The sequence below is a fragment of the Heptranchias perlo genome, chromosome 8, assembly GCF_035084215.1.
Source record: "Heptranchias perlo isolate sHepPer1 chromosome 8, sHepPer1.hap1, whole genome shotgun sequence".
Taxonomy (NCBI): Eukaryota; Metazoa; Chordata; class Chondrichthyes; order Hexanchiformes; family Hexanchidae; genus Heptranchias; species Heptranchias perlo.
In genome coordinates this window covers 10,109,262-10,130,434 of record NC_090332.1, presented here as the reverse complement: position 1 = coordinate 10,130,434, position 21,173 = coordinate 10,109,262, and the positions used below count along the sequence as shown (strand labels likewise).

Here is a 21,173-nt window from a genome sequence, read left to right as displayed (position 1 = left end):
CATAGGTATCGTCCGTCACTTTGGCAGGCTTCCTTGCAGCATGTGGGGTCCCGGGGTCTGGGAGGATTGGCAGACATAGGAGTCAGTGATGATGACACCACTGTGGTCAGATAGCCCACAGATACTGTCAAGGCTCACGTGAATAATGGCCATGGGTGAGGTACTGGAGGGTGGCCAGCAATGAAGGGAACCATACTCCAGCAAGGAATATTTTTAGGAAAGGAGATGGCAAGAAAACAAGTAATTGTGGGTGTAAGACAAGTTTCACTGTGTTTGTAATTTCTGAAACCAGCAGCTTATGCTAAGTGACCTTTTAGCAGGTCTACTTTTACTGTGCGTGTAGAACTGAGTTTCCTTTAAGAACTACTTCAGCAGAGCAATTATAAAGTTTCATTGCTCAACAACTTTGGCAGCTCAGTGCTGGCACTCAATAAAACTGTGATTCAACTTCTAGCCACTGCTGAGTGAAGTTCCTATGCAAGGTAAACAAGCCCTTGGTTACAGCCCAGCTGCCACCAGAACAAACCCTGCCCCAACAAAGAGACAATATTGAAAACGTCAAAACTGAGATTGTTGGATTTTTTGTTAGGCAAGGGTATTAAGGGTTACGGAACCAAGGCGGGTAAATGGAGTTAAGATACAGATCAGCTATGATCTAATTGAATGGCGGGAACAGGCTTGAAGGGTTGAATAAGAACATAAGAAATAGGAGCAGGAGTAGGCCAATCGGCCCCTCGAGCCTGCTCTGCCATTCAATAAGATCATGGCTGATCTGATCCTAACCTCAAATCTAAATTCATGTCCAATTTCCTGCCCGCTCCCCGTAACCCCTAATTCCCTTTACTTCTAGGAAACTGTCTATTTCTGTTTTAAATTTATTTAATGATTTAGCTTCCACAGCTTCCTGGGGCAGCAAATTCCACAGACCTACTACCCTCTGAGTGAAGAAGTTTCTCCTCATCTCAGTTTTGAAAGAGCAGCCTCTTATTCTAAGATTATGCCCCCTAGTTCTAATTTCACCCATCCTTGGGAACATCCTTACCGCATCCACCCAATCAAGCCCCTTCACAATCTTATATGTTTCAACAAGATCGCCTCTCATTCTTCTGAACTCCAATGAGTAGAGTCCCAATCTACTCAACCTCTCCTCGTATGTCCGCCCCCTCATCCCCGGGATTAACCGAGTGAACCTTCTTTGTACTGCCTCGAGAGCAAGTATGTCTTTTCTTAAGTATGGTCTGTTCCTGTTCCTATGAGTCACATTTACTATTTTGGAAAAAAAATCTTCTTTGAATTATGGTAACATTATCCGATCATCCTACATGGATCAAATTCTAATATTGCTGTGTCAAGGGAATCCATAGCCTGTAAAGATTGGATTGGCTGCATTTAGTATCAAATGGTGTTTCACATTCTTTTTGTACACGTACGTGGGAGGCGGGGGTAAATGTTTTGGTGCAAAAGGATTAATTGCTTTGTCCCTTTTAGGGCTTGCAAGAACAGGAGATGTGTCGGGGAGGTCACCCCTCCTGCTCCATGGCCTCAGCTGTAAACTGAAAAGCAATTTTGTTTCTGATTGAGGGATTGTATTTTACTGATGGATACAATCCACCAGTGCTTTGGCACATTGGAACCAATCTGACCTGAGGATTTTATTAACGTATAATTTTACAAGGACTTCTAATTGACTCAAACCTGCCAGCTCAGTTTATTTCCAGCGACAAAAGGGTAATCTTGTGTGAGTTTCTTCTTAACCCCAGCTCTGTTCCTCTCATTGGGTTTGCAATATATTTGACTGTATTCCTCTCTTTCTTGAAAAAAATCCAGCATGATAGTAGATTGCTACTAGGGTTACCCAGTACAAAGCACTTTTTATATTGGTTCACCAACTCAGCGTCATACAACTTAGGTAAGTGGCACTCCTCATCCAGCGGAATAACTTGCGTGCTTTACGGGGATGGAGGCGGATGCCAAACAGGAAGAAATTCGGATCAGGAGACCAAAGATATGTTGGAAAAGATGGATTTCAAGCATGCTTCTCAAAGCAGAGAAGAGGTAGATTAGTAAAACATATCTACGGTTGTAACTGACTATCACCTACCCTCTACCCAACAATGAAAATCTTCAATAAAGGGACTCTTTGTTCCGATTTAGGTCTCTTCTGTTCATTATTTAGTCTCCTTTGCTTGTTCATTCTGTAATCCAATATAGCTGTTTTGACAGCTTCCATTTGATATTTTTAAATTTAGTATTCATTAACCTTTCTAGTGCACCCTGTGTTAATTCAAAAACCTTAATTTTTCTTTTCCCTTGAAATGTTAGTCTATCAAGGTTTTTAAATCAGCTAGAGAATTAAGCAACTGTTTTTGCTGGACCCATATTATTAGCTTTCCAACTTGACATTATCTTTCGGAAGCTTGAAGTGCTTTTCTCGTTACAGAGAAGTTTGAAAATCAGGGCAGTGCATCTCCAGCTCCAAGCAGAATTGTTAGGTGTACTCAGCAAGACAGTCCTTTATGTTCTGACTGTTTAAGTAGCAACCTATGTTAAAGGCAGTTGAATTGAGTTTGTGGATCATTAAGTTTTTTTAAAAAAAGCTGGGCAATTGGTATATTATGAGGGATAAAGAAACAAAAACCACTAGCAAAATTTCAGTTTGCAACAGAATGCAACATAATTTGGAGTGAAGTCAGACACCCTTTGTCTTGGCCTGGTTTCTATTTGAACATAAGTCCCAGTGCTTTAGCATCTACTGTTAAACATTACCAGTGGTAGTCTCATGATCTTGCATGCCAGTGACCATCAAAAATGCTTTATCTAAAGTTATAGGAAGGAGATAAAACTGGGAGGAGATAATGGGGAAAACAAGTTTGGAGAAACATGGAACTGGTGTATTTTTTTTTGTGAAAAATTTATCAAAGTATTATGGAAATCCAATCAGCAGAAGTAATCCTTGAATGCATGATATACTATTGGCCAGGGGATGCATAAACTACTGAGTTTATTCCAAACTGCTGACACACAGGCAAAAGCAACTGGGACTTATGTTCAAATAGAAACCAGGCCAAGACAAAGGGTGTCTGACTTCACTCCAAATTATGTTGCATTCTGTTGCAAACTGAAACTGAAGTAACCTGAGTTTGGGGTTACGGGGAGCGGGCAGGAAATTGGACATGAATTTAGATTTGAGGTTAGGATCAGATCAGCCATGATCTTATTAAATGGCAGAGCAGGCTCGAAGGGCCGATTGGCCTACTCCTATTTCTTATGTTCTTATGAGTTCAGTCGCTGGCCTGAGCTGACTCCGGAACCGGTTTGAATTAGCTAAGTTTTGTGAAAGACAAAAGGAGATGTGATAAGACACAAGTCCTTATTTAGAAAAGGAGTAATGAGGTAATGCTACCTAAGTCCTTGGGACAGAGCCAATGTGGAGAAGACATGGACAAGGCGAGCAAGCCTAAACCAACGGGAGAGAGAGACAGCATAGCTTGAAGAGATAAAATTCGGAATAAGAATGAAGAATCTCGGGTGTGGAGCCAGCGAAGACTCCGGAGACCAACCATCACGGAAGTGGAAGAACCTATGTCAGGGACGTAGAGACGACGTCGAGAGCTAGAGCAAGAGCGAAAATGGAACATCTAGCCAGCATCAGCTCTCCTTTTCGGGTATTAGCCTTTATATTCTGTGACCACTCAGGGAGTGTTAGAGAAACCTAGTGGGTGTGCGTTTAGATCAGAGTTTGGGTATAAAACTGTATAACCTGGTGCAAACTGCATGTCTATATCTAACCAGACGTATAAGCTATATGTATATGATCTAACGACGTGAATAAAGAGAATTGAGTTAAGAGAGAATTGAACGTCTCTTTGTACTAAGCCAATAACCGTAACCGGTGACCTCTGGTCAACAGTCCAATACTTTGTTTCCACACAAAGATGTTGTATGTTCTATTCACGTCTCTGAACTTCAATATCCTGGAATAATTTCATCACTGTTATGGCTTAATTTTAACAACTCAAAAAGGTGACAAGCCATCGCTCCAAGGATCCATGTACAATGGATATCTCAACAGAATAGTGGCATTAACTAGCTTAAATGTGAGATTTTAGTTGCACAACACCAGGAAAGTTTCTATATCAAAACTAAATTTACAAAGAAATAACTCCAGCAGTCAACACGTATTGTCATCTAGGTCCAAAGTAGTTCATACCATCACACCCCAAATCTGTATAATTTTATGTGCCTACCCTTCTGCAAGCATAATGCAGTAATTTTTTGCTTAATTCAAATGGAGGGTAGTGCCTGTTCTTTGATTAGTTCAGTGTTACAAATGTATGGGTTTGGATTTAAAAAAAAACACAACCAGAGAATGGTAAAAAAGACATTGCTGTGCAATACGCAAGTTTCTCACATCCCAGCTACTATTAAAATTAAACAGGGATGGTATTATTTAAAGCCCACATTTCATTACTATTTGTAAATAAATTATACACAGAAATTAATAAATCTTCCCTCTTCAAATGGTATTGCCTTGATCCATCTATCCATTCTGACCTCAGAGCCAGGTCTGGTGGTACCACATACCGTTGCTCTCTTTCCACATTAGCGCAACTCTGCTTGCACCCTCCCACTACCCTCAACCCATCATCTTTTACTTCTACTTCCACACCCACAGACCAGGAGCAATTCTATGAAAGAAACACAAATTACTTAAAATACTTTTGAAGGACTCCTCCAGATCTTAGTGACACTCCACAAATGTGAAAAAGAAAATCAAAGAGATTCCCTTGGAGTACACAGGCATCAGTACCTGTGTTGTTTGCAAGATTCACATCCACTTCATGTACCTTAAGGTTTTCTGGTAAAAGCAAAATAAAAAAACAGTGGAAGTGACAAAAAGCACTTGAGGGCATGAAGCCCCTGTTTATTTGCTTCCAATGATGCCAATGTAAAATGAAGTATTAAACTTTTGTAACCCATGTAACAAATTCAAGATGCAGCATTACCTCAGCCGCTCGGTAATGTGACTGAGAAAGTATACGAAACACAAATACAACAAAACAGCAGTGTTAGATGTGACATGAACCCCATACAAGGAAAATTTATTGCTTTACATTCAATGTTCATGGAAGCATGACAACAGATATTACCATTTCCTTGAATTTAAAAATTCGCCCAGCTGAAAGCATTAGTGACCAGAACTGATGAGGGAATTTATTTAAAATCATTAGTGAAAAACTTTGCAATTGATGCCGTTACACAAGCTACAGCTGACAAAAACAATCAGCGTATTCAAGAACGTACCAAAAACCAAGTCCAAACTAAATGCCATAAAGCTATGGAAATCTTCAGATTGTCAAGAACAGATTTAATTGGTATTAACCTTTGTACAACAGTTGTGCTAAATTTGATTGCACCACTGTTAACTATACATATCTATAGCTAAAAAATAAAATGCCATTTGCAAATCACAACTGTTAACAGTGACACATGCACCACTGGTTTTTAGTCATCTGATTCTTGCTCATTGTAATTCAATTCACTTTATATTCGGCAACATTCCTGTAACTTAGTTATGGTCCTTTTGTTCATGAGGCACTTGACCTTCCATAATCATATAAGCAAACATGTGCTTCTTCAACATTGAGTACCCTCTTAACCAAAATTTAACAGACTCCAATTATTAAAAAAACTTCACTACTGATCCAAAATATTTAATTTGGGAATATTACATCTTAGTACAATGTTATAATAAAAAAATCAATTTGAATAAAATTCAGTTTTTGCACAAGTTTAAAAAAAACTATTACTGCAATCTGTACTTCTGTAGAACATGTACTCTTCACTGTTGTGTCTCATCTCATATTTGTCAACTGAGCTCTGCGTGGGAACTAAACCCCTCAAAACTGCCTTTATGTCAAACAGTTTCCTTGTAATATATATGGAGGGCATATTGATTAGTATGGTCTACAATATCAAGATTGAAGCCAACATGGAGATTTCACTGACAGGGTGCACTGAATATCATTTTGAACTAGAAATGGACCATACTTTTAGTAACACATAAAAGCACTTGAAGGTCTCCAGTGATTCGGATGTAGTTAGCAGTCACACTGCACTGTCAGAGATTGGAGGAGCAGGACAGTTTTTTCCTAAAGTTATACACTCAGATATGTGATACTGTAGAATTTATGTTCTCCAAGACCTCATCATATAACCAGCTATGACTGAACTCCTGAGAGTGCTCCATTGCTTCAAAGAGTTGCTTGTACTCCTCTGGATACACATCACCTGTTAATATGTTCTCTGGTAAATCCAGCTGCTTCAATAACTTCTCCCCACTTCCAGGACACCAAGACCTATATAGTGATTTAAAAACAAAGTTTTGGATCAAATTACTTCTTAAAAAAAGGATTTTTGTTTAAAAGGCCAATTGACATTCACTATGTTTTAATAAACTACATATGTTTTATTATATTGTGCAGCATAAATCCAACTCTTGAGGTGCAAATGTGGAGCTTAATTTGTTCATAAGATGAGCAGTGTTGAAATTAAATTGGATTACTGCTTAAAATTCACTGAGCAATATCAGCAATTACATGGGAGGGAAGCGAGGATTTTGAAGTTACACATTTCAGTCAAGCATAGTTTTGGCATTGCACTGACTAAGTATAGGTGAAATGCTCAAAGAATTGCCTTAAATGTGTCCTCAAAATGGAGTCAGTAATCAGATTGAGATTGTACAGCTGTAACAGACAGAAGCAAGTGCGTCACTTCAATGCACAAATTTCCCTGAGATCAAGGGAGGTGAGGTTTAAGCTGCTACCAATGCAGGAAACAAATTCACTCAGAAGCAGAGGATCTAGGAGAAATGCATAACAACTCTACGGATGAGAACAAAAACAACATGCATTTATATAGTGTCTTTAATGTAGAAAAATGGAGATTCATCAGTCTGACATCTCAGAAGGCTATCATCCTCCCAGAGGAAGACAAGGAAACCAGTTCATGCACGCCAGCTCAAAAGGAGGAGATTGTGTAAGTTCTAGAAACATTGCTAACTGCAAGCAAATGAAGTTGAATCTATTCAATAGGCCTGACTATCTATAGCTGTTAACTTGTCAGCTAGCCAAGGAGTCTAATCCTAAATTAATTTCACCAATTTATATCAATTTCAGACTCAATTTATAAACAGCAAGCAATTACTGATTAATTAATGTGACATAACTGAACGGCCATTGTAACCTTTAGTTAATTAACCCCATCCACTAATTATTTGCACTCAATTAAGTGTTGGTAACTATAATTCTACAGTTAATAAACAACTGTTACTAAATGACTTTGTGTCTGACGACTTCTTTCATTATTGCCAAGAAAGGATTAACTCACTCAAGAGCTTGTGTGGATCCTGATGGAAGGTTGGTAGTACAATTGTTTATATAATCCGAACTGGTGGATCCAAGACAGTGTGCCGAGCCAAATTTAGGCATCATTTAACTCCTAGGCATAAACTCGCTTCTGAATCCCTGATGCTTCCTTGATGAGGAGTCACGGTAATGGGTTAAGGATTTGTCTCATGGCCTTGAAGAATATCTTGTCAGGATATTATCCTGATTTTCTTTATATACGCCATCGGGCAGCACTGGTTATTAAGCTACATTATGCCCAATTATACGTTAAAAAAATTCACTATGCCTCAGTTTATAACCTGATTTAGGAAATATGGACAATGATGATACACCATGTTTATTTTAAACCCCCCCCACCCCCCAACATCAGAATTTCAAACTATAAAATACCCGAGTACAAGATGATCAGGTAAGAGACAATACGATTCTGAATACGAGCCTGAGGGGAAGAAAAAACTTCTTTAAGTCACACTGCTCTTGGGGAGCGCCTGAACTTCCAGTGGACGAGTTTTGCCAACTCTTGGCTCAGAGCAATACTTTCCTAGCTCCACGACATCCTATACTCACTTAAGGTATTGACAGCATCTGATGGGTCCACCTCCCTGCCTCAGGAGGGTACAGGGAGGAGATGAGAAAGAGAAAATTGAACCTTGCCCCAAAAAAGATTTTCCCCAAGAAAGTGCCCAACTTGGGAAAGTACTGTATACTTACTCCAGTCGATCAATTAGTTTAGCTTTGCGTTTTGTAAGGCATTGCTTCAGCATCACAACTAGCGTGGACGCATTGGCAGCTGTCAAAGTCTGATTAAATAAGTCTCTGCGTGGAGTCAGTCGCACAAGACACAAATGATCATTTGTTAGCTACAGAAATTTCAAGAGAGACAATATGGTTAATTTCATATTTGAAGCTGAAATCCTATTTTTCTAAACAGGATTAGTTTCCTGTTAAACAATGAATAATTATAAAAACATGGTAGAAGTATAAAAGTAGCTGGAATACCAAAAGGAACCCATTCCAATTGGCTTTCCATTTTGAATGTACAAAAATGAAGACCATTTCATATAAAATGAACATAAATTAACTGGGGCCCAGCATATCTTTTAAAAATAAAATTAAGTAGTAAACACATACATTAGGAAGTAGGTTGAGAGGAATTCCAGTAGAAGGTGGTTAACACCCTGAAAATCCAAATACCTTTACCACCAAAGCAGAACAATTCAAAAGCCTAAACCACCAAAACAAACAAGAGTATCTAGCCAAGTATAAAATGAACCATTAAACAGACAATTTTTGAGGGTGCAGAGTGAAAACCAATGTTCGTAATATGGAGAAAAAGAACCAAGATGCAATTCAGAATTACATTGTTACATACAACAGGGTGAGAAATACCAATCTGATCAGAGTTGGTGTTTTGTGGCCACCGATTTATTTCTTAAAAAGGGATAGCGCCCCAGATATTACTCCCCATTTGAAGAAGCATTTAATTCTACGTACAAACTGAAGAATGGGAGTTATTTGTAACCATTTTGAACAATGAAGATGCAGAATTCATTCTAAGAATTTGTACTTCACAACACTCGAGACAAACTAAAAGCTTACCGCACTTCGTGGTATTCCACATGCACCATTTTTAGAATTTGTAACAAAAGATGACCAAGGCTCCTAAAACAGAAACAATATTAAATTTAGAAATCATATTTGTTACTTCAAAACAATAAACATTACATTACAATTGTGGTATTCCTACTAGAAATGTTGGAATATTAAGATAATTCTACCTGATAAAATGTCTTACTTCTGGAGGCACCAAATAGCCCTACACTGGGGAACACAACTGCAGTATAATGGCTGGGTACTTTCAAGTATTTGTAATGGTTAAGAATTTGCATTAATATTATATTTTATCACGTCTCCAGGACTTCACAACCAATAGATTACTTTTGAAGTGTAGTTACCATTTCAACAGGTTTCAATGCAACAGTCAGCTGGCGTAATCCAAGATCCCACAAACAGCAAATGAGATGATAAACTAGCATATCTATTTTTCAATGGCATGAGATCTTTGAAACCAGCATGAGGAGATCATTGTAAGTCCCCAGTCAAACGCCAATGCAACAAAACAGAAGTCAAGTCTCAGTTTATTTCTATTTATGTTAGCAGGTTGTAGCTATCAGTTCAGTATCACAGGGTCCAATATTAAAACAGGATGTGATTGGTTTGTTTTAAACAAGTTAAATACATTTGTTTTCACCACAGATGGATGCCAATGAACTATGCTGCAATCAAGGGACATTTGCTTGGAGGAGTTACTAAGCCAAACTGTGCAGGTACACTATGCTATGTTAGAAACTATGCATAAGCATTCTCAGTAAGAATAAATTGAAGTACCCCTATAATCTTAATGTTCAACATTTCTTGTCCCTAGAAAAGTGCCACCTTATCTACATTGCTGAAATTATTGTGATGCATCACCTCACCTCTGCCATAAAAGGTTCACACTGTGGGCACAAAGCAGGTTTAAAATGTTAAATACATAAATCAGATTACTTGTGTTGAGTAGTTGTTACATGTGTGCAAAAGAAACTTGAGACTTGAATGAGCCTCTTCTCTCCTCCCAGTTGGCTGCTTGAAGCTTAATGACATAAGCTGCTACTGCAATTTTATTCAGTGAAGTACTCAATGAAGGCTAATACCCCAATCTCAAAATTTAGGGAAATCCAGTGCACAGCTAGCCAACTTGGTGCAGCAATAAAAATCAGCAGTGCTCAAATGATGCAAGAACCACCAGAGAGGGAGTCCCTCCTCAGAGTGAGCGAAGGGCTACTGAACACTTAGGGGAGGAGGGAAAAAGAGACAGAAGGAGGTCAAATGGATCAATTAAAACTAGCTATTTTGGAAAACAAAGACTGCACACGTAGTGTACATTGCAGCCAGTTACAAAGTCCAGAAAGCCAAATGCACTTGCAGAACCAACCACTTCAACAGTAATGCAAATTTTAAAAATTCTGATTTACTATTCTAAATAAGGATGCAAAAGTAGGAAAACAACCCATTTTATGAACTGCTTACTTTTGACCTGAACGTGAAAATACATCTATTTTAACAATAAAGATGTGTAACGTGGTACATTTGGGGACTTTAAGGTTTTCAAAATGGCATTTGTCGGTTAAGCCTAATGCACTATTAAGTAGCATGTATGTTTAAAATTACTCATTTCTAAATATTCTGTGTTAAGTAGTGATTTTGCTCAGAATTCATAACTGAATCAAAACAAGAATCTTTGGGAAATGGTCAGTGGGTCTATTTTTCATACCTTAGAACCATCTACCTAGATTCCTACTGTACACTAGCCCAAGAAATTCTTCTAATGATCTCTTGAAACCATTTATACTGTCCATTTCAAAAGGCCTTTCCTGATCATTAATTTTAAATCTTTACCCTTTGGGTTAAAATATTCCAGCTGACTTCCCTTCTTACTTTAACTTCCTAAATTTTTAAACTTGCATCCCCTTCACCAGAGTAAACAATTTGCCTGATCAATTTTGTTGATTTAGTTCACAATCTCAAAAACTTCAATTGGAAAAAAAAAATCTATTCCAATCATAGTGGCATCAACATTCTTCACAACAAACTCCCAATACCCAAACATTATCTTTGTTGTGAGCCTCAGTGTCCTCTTGGCAATATTTTCCTTGTGAAAAAAAAGTGACCAAAATTGCATATCAATACCTAGATGGGGCCTGGTGTCTTATACAGCAATAATACATCTGCTTTAGCTTTATACTCTTCTCTCTGCTAATTCAGTACCTTATCTGCCTTTTCACTGATGCTAAAATATACCACAAGATCCCTTTCTTGGTTATTGCTAGCAATGGTTCACAATTCCTTCACATGTTTAAATACACTGAATGGAATCTGAACAATTCAAATCTGTAACATTCATCAGCAAGATTATCCATTTAAAAAAAAAGCCAAATGGCTGCATTCAAACAATTTTGTAAAAAAACTGCACACCTAACAAAAGCTACAGCCAGTTATATACATCAATTTCAGAAAACCAAATGCACTTCCAGAAACCTCAATCATTTTAACATTAAGAGGAATGAAAAAACAATTTTGATATAATTTGCTGGGGGTATCAAACAGTAGACCAGTATATGAGCTATTCTAAAACTCGATACAATGTGTTACAGACAGAGTGCAGTAGGTTACAAAAAAAGTGCTCCGAATCATTTCTGTTTTTACTATTAAAAAAAAAGAGGAAACAAGGTAAAGTAAGCTGAAACCCTACATCATACCAAAGGAAGTAAAAATACAAACAATTCAAATAATGGCAAGTGCATTGCCCATCTGCAGGTCTTAAAACCGAATGGGAATCCCAATGCCAGATTGTTTTCAGCTCAGACCCTTGAGCCCATTCAATCTGCATTGTGGTGATAAATATGAAGGTCCACATCAAACAGAATACAAGGTTACACTGGGACCACTTTAACCCCAGAGTGTTTTCATGGTAATGACATTCCAAACTCTGGCAGTGGATCCTCGAGTAGACCACCCCAAACAAAGCCAGAGTCCAGTTGCAGTTTGCAATGGAAAGATGTGATGCAGTGATGTGATTTGTACTACATATGACCATTAGGAAAAGCATCAGTGTTTCATATACTTCACCTCCATTTAAAGTGTATGTATGAAGAGAACCCCCGGTCACTTAAAGAGAACTAAAATAACTGCAAATAAAAGCACTGTCCACATTTTACACTCTTGGTATTAAAAACAAACACAAAGACAAATTCTCACCTTGTGCAACAACTGTATTTCACAAGCCATCTGCCACAAAGCACTCAATGCCTGATAATGTTTCAGGTTTCCAGGCTCTGCTGTCAGCTTCTACAAATAATAATAAAATGCTCAATTTCAACAACTGAATTCAAAGCACGACTCACAAGAGGACGTTTCAAGGGCTTCAAAGAGATCACTAAACATACCGTGTATTCTTTTTCACTGATGAACATGTTAATTTCTATTCTCCCATGCTGAAACACGGAAATCCGTTCGAACAAAGCATAAACAAGCTTCCAAAGCATATTCCGTTCATTTTTTTGTGGAAAGATTCCAACTACTTTTATTGGAATATCTAGGAAAGAGAACTGGAATTTCTTAATACAATAGTCCATCTATATATTTTTTAAAAATCTAACAAAATGTAATACTTAAATTTGTCTAAAGCACAAATCAAAATCCATTCATGCCATGCCCATACCACCTTATTCGCCCACCTCCCCCCCCCACCAAACCACCTTATTCTCTCCTGAGGGTGTTAACTCCTTGCTGGGATATGGTTCCACAAGTGTGAGGTACTGTCCTATATATCAACCAAGTGGTCAGACTTCACCTGTGAGCCTCCACAGCGTCAGCAGACTAGCCGACTATGGGGGCACAAACGCCCAAGCCCGATCCGGTCCTCACCCACCATCCACATAGAAGGCTGCTGGATAGCTATCAGGAGCAGGAACCTCGGTTAACTTTCCCCTCCCTAACCTTGGGGTGCTGACACCAACTGCAGTGGGCCCAACTGACGTGCTCATAAACCTTGGAGAAAGGGCAGGTTAAACATAATGCCGCAGATAGATAAAATAATGGAGTTAAGGATGGACTTAAGAAGTGGGTTAAGACAACAAAAATGTTAATCAAAAAAATACTGTTTTTTCAAATCTTGAAGACCCCACCAACCAAAACCCTCAGAAGGGTTTGCCTAGTTGAAAAGGTGACCCATCTATAAAGGTGCATAAATCTCACACAATTTATTAAAGTACTATTTAAAAATTCTAAATCATTAAATCTAAATCTTCCAACTGACAACCTTTGTATGCAAAAAGGTCAATTTAACACTCAAGTCTTCCAGTCAATCGCAGTGTTACCATAGAACACATGTTAAAGGTGCAATATACATTTTTTTTTAAGGTCAAATTGATAACGTTTGCAATAATTAGTTATTGCTGCCTGAACAATGTTACTCGAACACCATCTAGTGGATTTTCAACCAAATTACTACTCAGTTAGCCTTCATATAAAGTTCAGGTTACTATTCTTTACAATGTAAACAATTTTACAACACCAAGTTATAGTCCAGCAATTTTATTTTAAATTCACAAGCTTTCGGAGATTTTCTCCTTCCTCAGGCAAATGCCTGACATTTGCCTGAGGAAGGAGAAAATCTCCGAAAGCTTGTGAATTTAAAATAAAATTGCTGGACTATAACTTGGTGTTGTAAAATTGTTTACAATTGTCAACCCCAGTCCATCACCGGCATCTCCACATCTTTACAATGTAAACATTGTTGAATCAAATTCAAACATTCAAAATGACTATTGCTCAACTCAGTTCAGTAAAACAGATAGAGATTTCTAAAGAGATAATCACCTGCAGTCCAAGCAACCTCCGATATTCCCAGATCATTGAAAAGTTTTTCAGATAACATGGCAGGAGGTCTCATTGGGCCACGACCAATTGGATCCAGCTTGAAGAAGTCGCAGTGCACCACCTCCAACTGTCCATTCAAACGTTTCTCTAGGGACTAAATGTTTATTTCAATATTTTAGCAAATGCTTCCGCAGATATTTCTGAAGTGCCGACAACTGCCTAGTTTTATTTTGAAGCACCAATCAGTAACTATTTATCGTGGTACACAGCGAAGGAATGGGAGTCTGTACCTTAAAATGCCAACAAGATTCAAATTTTTACCAGAACAAAGTGCCAGCTGCAGTAAAGCACAATCATTTGAGGAGTGACGTGGAAGGAAGAGTAGAATCATTGAGTCACCCATGCAATCTTTACACACACCAGATTGGTCAGAGGACGTTACCTAAACAGTGGAGAGGGGAACTCCATATCCTCTAATTCTGATTTGTTCTGCACAAACATTAGGTCTAAGTACAGAAATCAAAGGAATTTATCATTTCTAGCATTATAAACTTAAATGCAATTTGGTGAGTTGAAAGGGGGATATCTAGATTTGTGGAGAATGAGATTAATTTCTCATGCTGATATCTCGAGGGTCTAAAAGTAGCTCACCTCCCCTGAACATCAACCATTAGAGAAAGCTCCCTTATCATATCCTTATCCACAAAAGGAACAGTAAGCCAAAACGGCTGCTAAATTAAATTTAGTAGAATGAAATCGTAGATAAAGATTGCTGGGATATATCAGTTCACACTCAGGCCGTTCCCCCAATATGACAATACAAATCTTTCAATCCAGCATTCTATATGCCAAATTTTTATTTATAACTGAAGAGAAGAAACTCCTATTTTGCTCAAAACCAAAGTATTATTTGGGTGTGCCTTATCTGACTACTGGTTGGAACCTGCAGATCCAGAAGGTGAAATGTCAATTAATAAATGTTTAGCACCTGTGGGTCCAACCAAGCTTTCTTTGGTCAGTATTGTTATTAGTTTAATGCTCCCTCCACCTGCAACTCTTACAAAATCCTGAGTGTTAACACCAATATAATGCTGAAGTGTGTCTCAAAGAGAATGGGAGAGTTGGGCAGGGGGAGGGAAGCAAAGAGAGTCCAGACCAACATGCTATCATACCACACCACAGGCAAAATTACCTGTCCCAAAACACAATGCCCAGTGAACCCTTCCATTCTTTCAGAAGCAGAACTTAAACCAACCAAACCTCAAGTGCCACAGGACTGGTTAGTAAATCCAAATTCCAGCATTTAAAGCAACAGAGCATCTATGAAGTACAAAGCCAAATTCTCCAATCTAAATTATAGGTATGCATATGCTGCAGGCAAAGAAAGTTACTGACAGAAATTGTGAACATTCTGGGTGCTGAGTCAAGCCAAGAGGGAGCACTGGAAATCTGAAATACTTCACTCTGGTACTTACTGCCTTCAACATTCTTGATTTGAAAGTGTGTGACAATAAAATCCAAGTTTTTAGCTACCAACTAATGTTCCACAAGTTATGTGAGCAGTAGTCCATGAGAAACCTGGTGCAACAGACTGAAATCGTAACCATTACCCAAGAATAAATTTTAACCACTGGACCTCGTGCAATCATTCTCAATTATCCTCAGTGTGTGTTCTCCTATTCTATGAATCCAATTCATTAGATCCTCCTCAGGGAGGACAGGAATATTTCCTTATACAAGATAGTTCAACTATTCATTAGAAAGAACAAACTAGCATTTTTAAAAGCACCTTTCACAACCTCAGACATTTCAAAGCCAATAAATTACATTTGAAGTGCAAGACACTGGGAGAGCTCTCTGGTCTTCTTCAAATAGTGCAATGGCATCTTATTCCAATCTGAACAGACAGATTTATTTTATCTTCTCACTTGAAAAAGACAGCACCTCTGACAATGCAATAGTCCCTCAATATTGTACTGAAGTGCTAGCCTAGATTATACGCTCAAGTCCTGTGACCAAATATCTGAGAAGAACTTCGGAAATGAACCAAAAACATTGGTGCCCCTGCTATGGAAGACAGGCTGATGCAGTGCTACCAGAGCTTACCCAAAGACTGCCAATATCCCAGGAATAGGTGCAGGAAGATTAGTGGCTCATGAAAAAAATTGGATCCTTTCTCCCTGAATTGTTACACAGCATCCTAATCGCTCCCTTACAAAAGGACGAGTCCCGAGATAAGTTACAGCATCATCCTATGTCGGATTGTTTGGATTTCTTTCCGGATTTAGACAATAGCCCCAGTTCCAATATCTGAGTGTAGGGAGACGATACACCCAACAAAACCATTCTACCCTTGTAGATGATATCCACAGTACTCTCACTTAACAAGATCCTTCATAGTATCATCGTAGATGCAGCACAGAAGGCCATTCAGCCAATCGTGCCTGCTCTTTCAAAGAGCTATCAAATTAGTTCCATTCCCCTGCTCTTTTCCCATATCGCTGGAATTTTTTCCCCTTCAAGGATTTATCCAATTCCCTTCTGAAAGTTACTACTGAATCTGCTTCCACCACACTTTCAGGCAGTGCATTCCACATTATTACAACTTTCTGCGTAAAAACATGGAGAAAATAGAGACAAGCTTGAAATTCTTCTAAATTCTGCCTTATCAGAAAGCAACATGAACATGGCTGATGACAGTAATGGTGTGAAAAGACCCACAATCGCATGTGAAGCAACTAGCGTAGACACGTACCCATGGATGCTTCAGTTTAAATGGGAGGAACTTTCTTGACGTGACTTAGAGACAACAAAACTTGCATGATTGCAGAGCAAAATCAATAAACTCAAGGAGGAAATGAGAATTTTCCTGACCTAGGGAACCACACTGGAACCCTGCTGCAAATTGGGATGACTCTAGCTTCTCCTATCTCAGTAATTGCTTGCCCTTCATTCCTTTTTCTACACAAAGGTTGGAATCAGGAATTGGTTTGGAGAGATGGCATCCCCAATCCACTGGTCCATCTAAAGCCAAGTGCCATTCACCTGCCACATGTAACCCATTCACTAAATTGCGATGAGCTCAGTTTCTAAAAATGAATTAGCTTTGATCAAGTCAATAAAGATGAACTATATACCTGTAACGCAGGGAAAAACTGCTGGTCACTCTCCAGAGCTACCACTCTCTGTGCTCCACTATTCAGTAATGCACGTGTCAAAACTCCAGGGCCTAAGGATGCAATAAAACTGAATTGATCAAGACAGGGGAAGAGATCCTTAAGCAAAGTACAAACATACATGTTTAAAGAGTACACCTACCTGGATTGCACTCCAAAATGACAGCATTATTTTCAGAGAGATCACCATCCAGACATTCCACTATTAGATTTGCCAGGTCAGGATTGACAATAAATCTCCTGAAGTTTCTGCTCCTCTCTGCCTTTATTGTCATTTCTTCAATGTCTTCCATGTCCAGAAAGTCAAACCTAGACAGAGGCCTCTGTTGCTCTTTTCTGAGCATTAAACTGGCGACTGCTGACAAATTTCTCTGTGTTCTACCACAATAGGTTGAATATTCCTCGAGCTTCTGCAGAGACTGAGATTTTAGGGGGCCACCTTCTGGAAACCCAGAGTGATGTGAATATGACCGTACTAAATGCTGGACTTGTTGTGGACAACCACATGCTCTACAGGAAACAGTCCTTAGTGTCAAAAGTAGAGACTTGTAACTTAATAATGACATTTTGGTTATGATCTGAAATAAAGGGAAGATATTAAGATTCCAGATGGATGATATCAAAATCCTATCAATCATTTGCACCATATGCGAGCTCTACAATCCTGCCACTAATATAGCTAAAGTCAGGATTCCATTCCACATCATTGTGGGTGTTGAAGATTGAAAACAGTACTTTACAGAAATGGCCAGTATTCATGTACGAGTCTGAACACAGAGCTTCTGAAGGCTCTTGAACTTTGGGGGAGGGGATAACAGAGCCAAGTCCCGTTCAGTCTTCACCGGAATCTTCTTTCCATGTTCACATCTGTGCAGCTCCAGCAGGCTTTGCTGAATAGCCAAATAGATCTGGAATTCTGACTAATTTTTCCCCACTAGAGCTCAGGAGGTCAACTATAGCCCCCTCACTGAAATTGACTATCAACATAGACACAGCCTTGGTCGTTCACCATTAGCTTCTGTAATAGCTCAGTGAATTTAGGATAACAGACATTCATGATGACTTTAGAAAACATTGTTTATTAACATGAATTCAAATGTCTTACATTAACTCTAGTATTCTACCAAAGTTTGATGATGATTTCATATTTAAGCTGAGACGATTCACCTGCAATTCTTAATCTTAATTTAAAAACTATTGCTCATATATTTCTGAAGTAACATTTTCAGTTAGCTACATTTGACAATTTATTGCTAATATTGTAAATAGGGAAAACTTTTTTTCTTAAAACAATAAGGGTATATTCTATCAAAGTACAATTAAAGATATTATAGATTGGATGTTTTCTGTTTCCAAAATGTCAGTACCATCATAGATTATAAAAATAAGCCAAATATAATCCACAAATTGTCAGCTTGGATAGAATAGTTTTCAAGTCACGCAGCTTTAGAGAAGACAAAAAAAGTCAGTAATGTATCAATAATCAACATCAGAGAAAGTAATTAGAAATATTTATGTCAGACTTCTTGGTCACCTGCTTCATGAGGGGTGCAGTGGGTGAATGGGAAGAAAAAAACTCATGAAAAGGTACACACTCAAAACATTGTAACTTGTCATTTCTCCCTACAGATGCAGACTGAACCAGAATCATAGAATGATACAGCACAGGAGGCCGCCATTCAGGCTGTGCCAGCTCTTTGAAAGAACTATCCAATCACTACGTATTCCCTGCTTTTTCTGGTTTTAATTTGAGAAATAAAATACTGAATGAGAGTTACTTATTAGTGAAGGCAGTTATCCTGCATTTTTAAAAACCCTCTTTCCCTCTCCTTGCTTTGGTCTCACCAGATCATATACAGCAACCATGAGACTCAGTAGGCAACTGATCTCTCGCTCTACCAAGACAAGCTGGAAAAGATGGTCCTCATCCCAGTAAAGATGCAGATTACCTACTGGCACAAAGCACTAGCAAAAATTTTAAAAGTTCAAATGATAGTAAAAGTTTAAAATGTGAACAGTAGTCTAAGAAACTCACCAACTTCTTCCAATCATTCAAAAAAAAGTCAGATGGAATTAAACATCTTCTGAGCTCTGGGAGTGAAAACATTGCTCCCTGCTCATGCCCCAACGAAAATAACGTGCAGTACAAAGGGTGCTAGAGGATGCAATATTAGGAAGCCACAAACACTATCAATGTGATGGAACAGCATGGCATTAGCAAATATTATGCCAGCCATACACAAAAGTGACAGAAGAAACTACAAAAAAAATGTAACGAGAACAATCATGGAAATACAGATGTTTCAATAGTGATCCAGGTCAATGGATTGAAGCCAAACCAGAAATTAGGGTACAGTACCATACTAGTTATTTTTTTTTATTCGTTCATGGGATGTGGGCATCGCTGGCGAGGCCAGCATTTATTGCCTCATCCCTAATTGCCCTTGAGAAGGTGGTGGTGAGCTGCCTTCTTGAACCGCTGCAGCCCGTGTGGTGACGGTTCTCCCACAGTGCTGTTAGGAAGGGAGTTCCAGGATTTTGACCCAGCGACGATGAAGGAACGGCGATATATTTCCAGGTCAGGATGGTGTGTGATTTGGAGGGGAACGTGCAGGTGGTGTTGTTCCCATGTGCCTGCTGCTCTTGTCCTTTTACAACAAGCTGATGGCCTCATGGTCGTGGGTTTGGGAAATGCTGTCGAAGAAGCCTTGGCGAGTTGCTGCAGTGCATCCTGTGGATGGTACACACTGCAGCCACTGTGCGCCGGTGGTGAAGGGAATGAATGTTTAGGGTGGTGGATGGGATGCCAATCAAGCGGGCTGCTTTATCTTGGATGGTGTCAAGCTTCTTGAGTGTTGTTGGAACTGCACTCATCTAAGCAAGTGGATTAGCAATTCAGAGGCCTGGTGTTACAATCCAGAATTTTAACATGAGTTCAAATCTCACCATGGCAGTTCAAGAATTTGAACTCAGTTAAAAAATGGAAATCAAAAGCTGGTATCAGGAAGAGTGACCATGAGGCCATCAGCTTGTTGTAAAAACCCAACTGATTCACCAACATTGTTGAGGGAAGAAAGCCTGCCATCCTTACCTGATCCAGCCTACATGTGACTTGGTTGGACTCTTAAGCACCCTCTGTGGCCTAACAAGCCGTTCAGTTGCACAGGGCAACTAGGGATGGGCAATAAATGCCAGCCTTACCAGTGATGCATACATCCCAAGAATGATTTTTAAAAAAAAATGGAATACTTTGATCATAAGCTACTAACCAGGCTGCATGAATGCACATTATGTTAGTCAATTAGATGTAAGCTTTCTCTTACTTAGAGATGGTAACAACTAGTGACTATAAACCGAAATCTACAACACTGCAAGCTATGAGGAATTTCCGCGTTGTTACCCAATACTTTTGGGGGGTGGGTGGGGGGGGGGGAAAGACAGCAAAAATTAAGAATCAATTAATTTCCAAGCATCCCTAATTTGGGAGCGATTAGCTTGCCTCTGTCTTAAAAACATTATTAGTTTGATGCGTATGTTACTCTGGAACACCAACACAACATGCTCGCATTTTAATTGCTGCTGTTACGAAATATCACTTCCAACAGGTGACAATTCCGCATTCCAAAAATAAAATATGCAACAGAGCGGAATCCAGTATGTCCTGACCTGATCAGAAGGCGAGGTCCCCCAGCCCGTGACACGGAGCTCAGTTCACTGCCTCACACGCCACCTGCCTCCTCACACACGCCGCCGCCATTGCCATTGTGACATTGAACGGAACGGAGCCCTCCGCACACACCTTGCGTAATTACGTCACATTACGCGTTACGCCGTACTCAACCGTCGGCCCGGCATCGCACGAGGCCCGATGGCGTGGTACACGAATTGGTTATTATCGATAAAACTTGAATCTCGGCGATTGTGAACACAGAGATAAGAGAGGGAAAAAAAAAAACCCGGCTTTTAATTCGTTTCTGATACTCCCGCCCGCAAAGAGCGTCTACTTAATGACCGTCCTAATCCCTCCAATTTTTAAATCTGAAACCAGCGACCGCCCCTCCTCGGAACTCCGCCCACTCTCGGACGAACATTCGAGAATATTTAAATAGTCAGCGCATGCGTAAATGTGGAGACGGCCGTACGGAGGGTCCTCGGTGCGCATGTGTAT

General features: G+C 39.2%; 1 protein-coding gene across 1 annotated transcript; it reads right to left on the bottom strand.

Moving 5' to 3' along the window:
• Positions 1 to 5,069: 5,069 nt before the first annotated feature.
• tfb2m (transcription factor B2, mitochondrial) lies at positions 5,070 to 20,933 on the bottom strand. The gene is made up of 9 exons (XM_067988626.1): positions 20,672 to 20,933; positions 17,148 to 17,583; positions 16,967 to 17,058; positions 13,830 to 13,983; positions 12,395 to 12,543; positions 12,207 to 12,296; positions 9,009 to 9,071; positions 8,121 to 8,269; positions 5,070 to 6,359 (listed from the first exon to the last, which is right to left on the bottom strand). The coding sequence occupies exons 2-9, from the start codon at positions 17,569 to 17,571 to the stop codon at positions 6,167 to 6,169; spliced, it is 1,314 nt and encodes a 437-aa protein (XP_067844727.1). The 5' UTR covers positions 17,572 to 17,583; positions 20,672 to 20,933; the 3' UTR covers positions 5,070 to 6,166.
• Between the last annotated feature and the right edge of the window lie 240 nt (positions 20,934 to 21,173).

Bases quoted from the DNA above. Each gene is read 5' to 3' on its own strand.
- tfb2m (XM_067988626.1), bottom strand. From the start codon at position 17,571: ATGTCATTATTAAGTTACAAGTCTCTACTTTTGACACTAAGGACTGTT. The intron at 12,544-13,829 runs GTGATTATCTCT...TCTCTTTCCTAG, and splicing joins GGAGGTTGCTTGGACTGCAG to ATATTCCAATAAAAGTAGTT. The intron at 6,360-8,120 runs GTAAGTATACAG...ATCACTATATAG, and splicing joins AAACTAATTGATCGACTGGA to GTCTTGGTGTCCTGGAAGTG.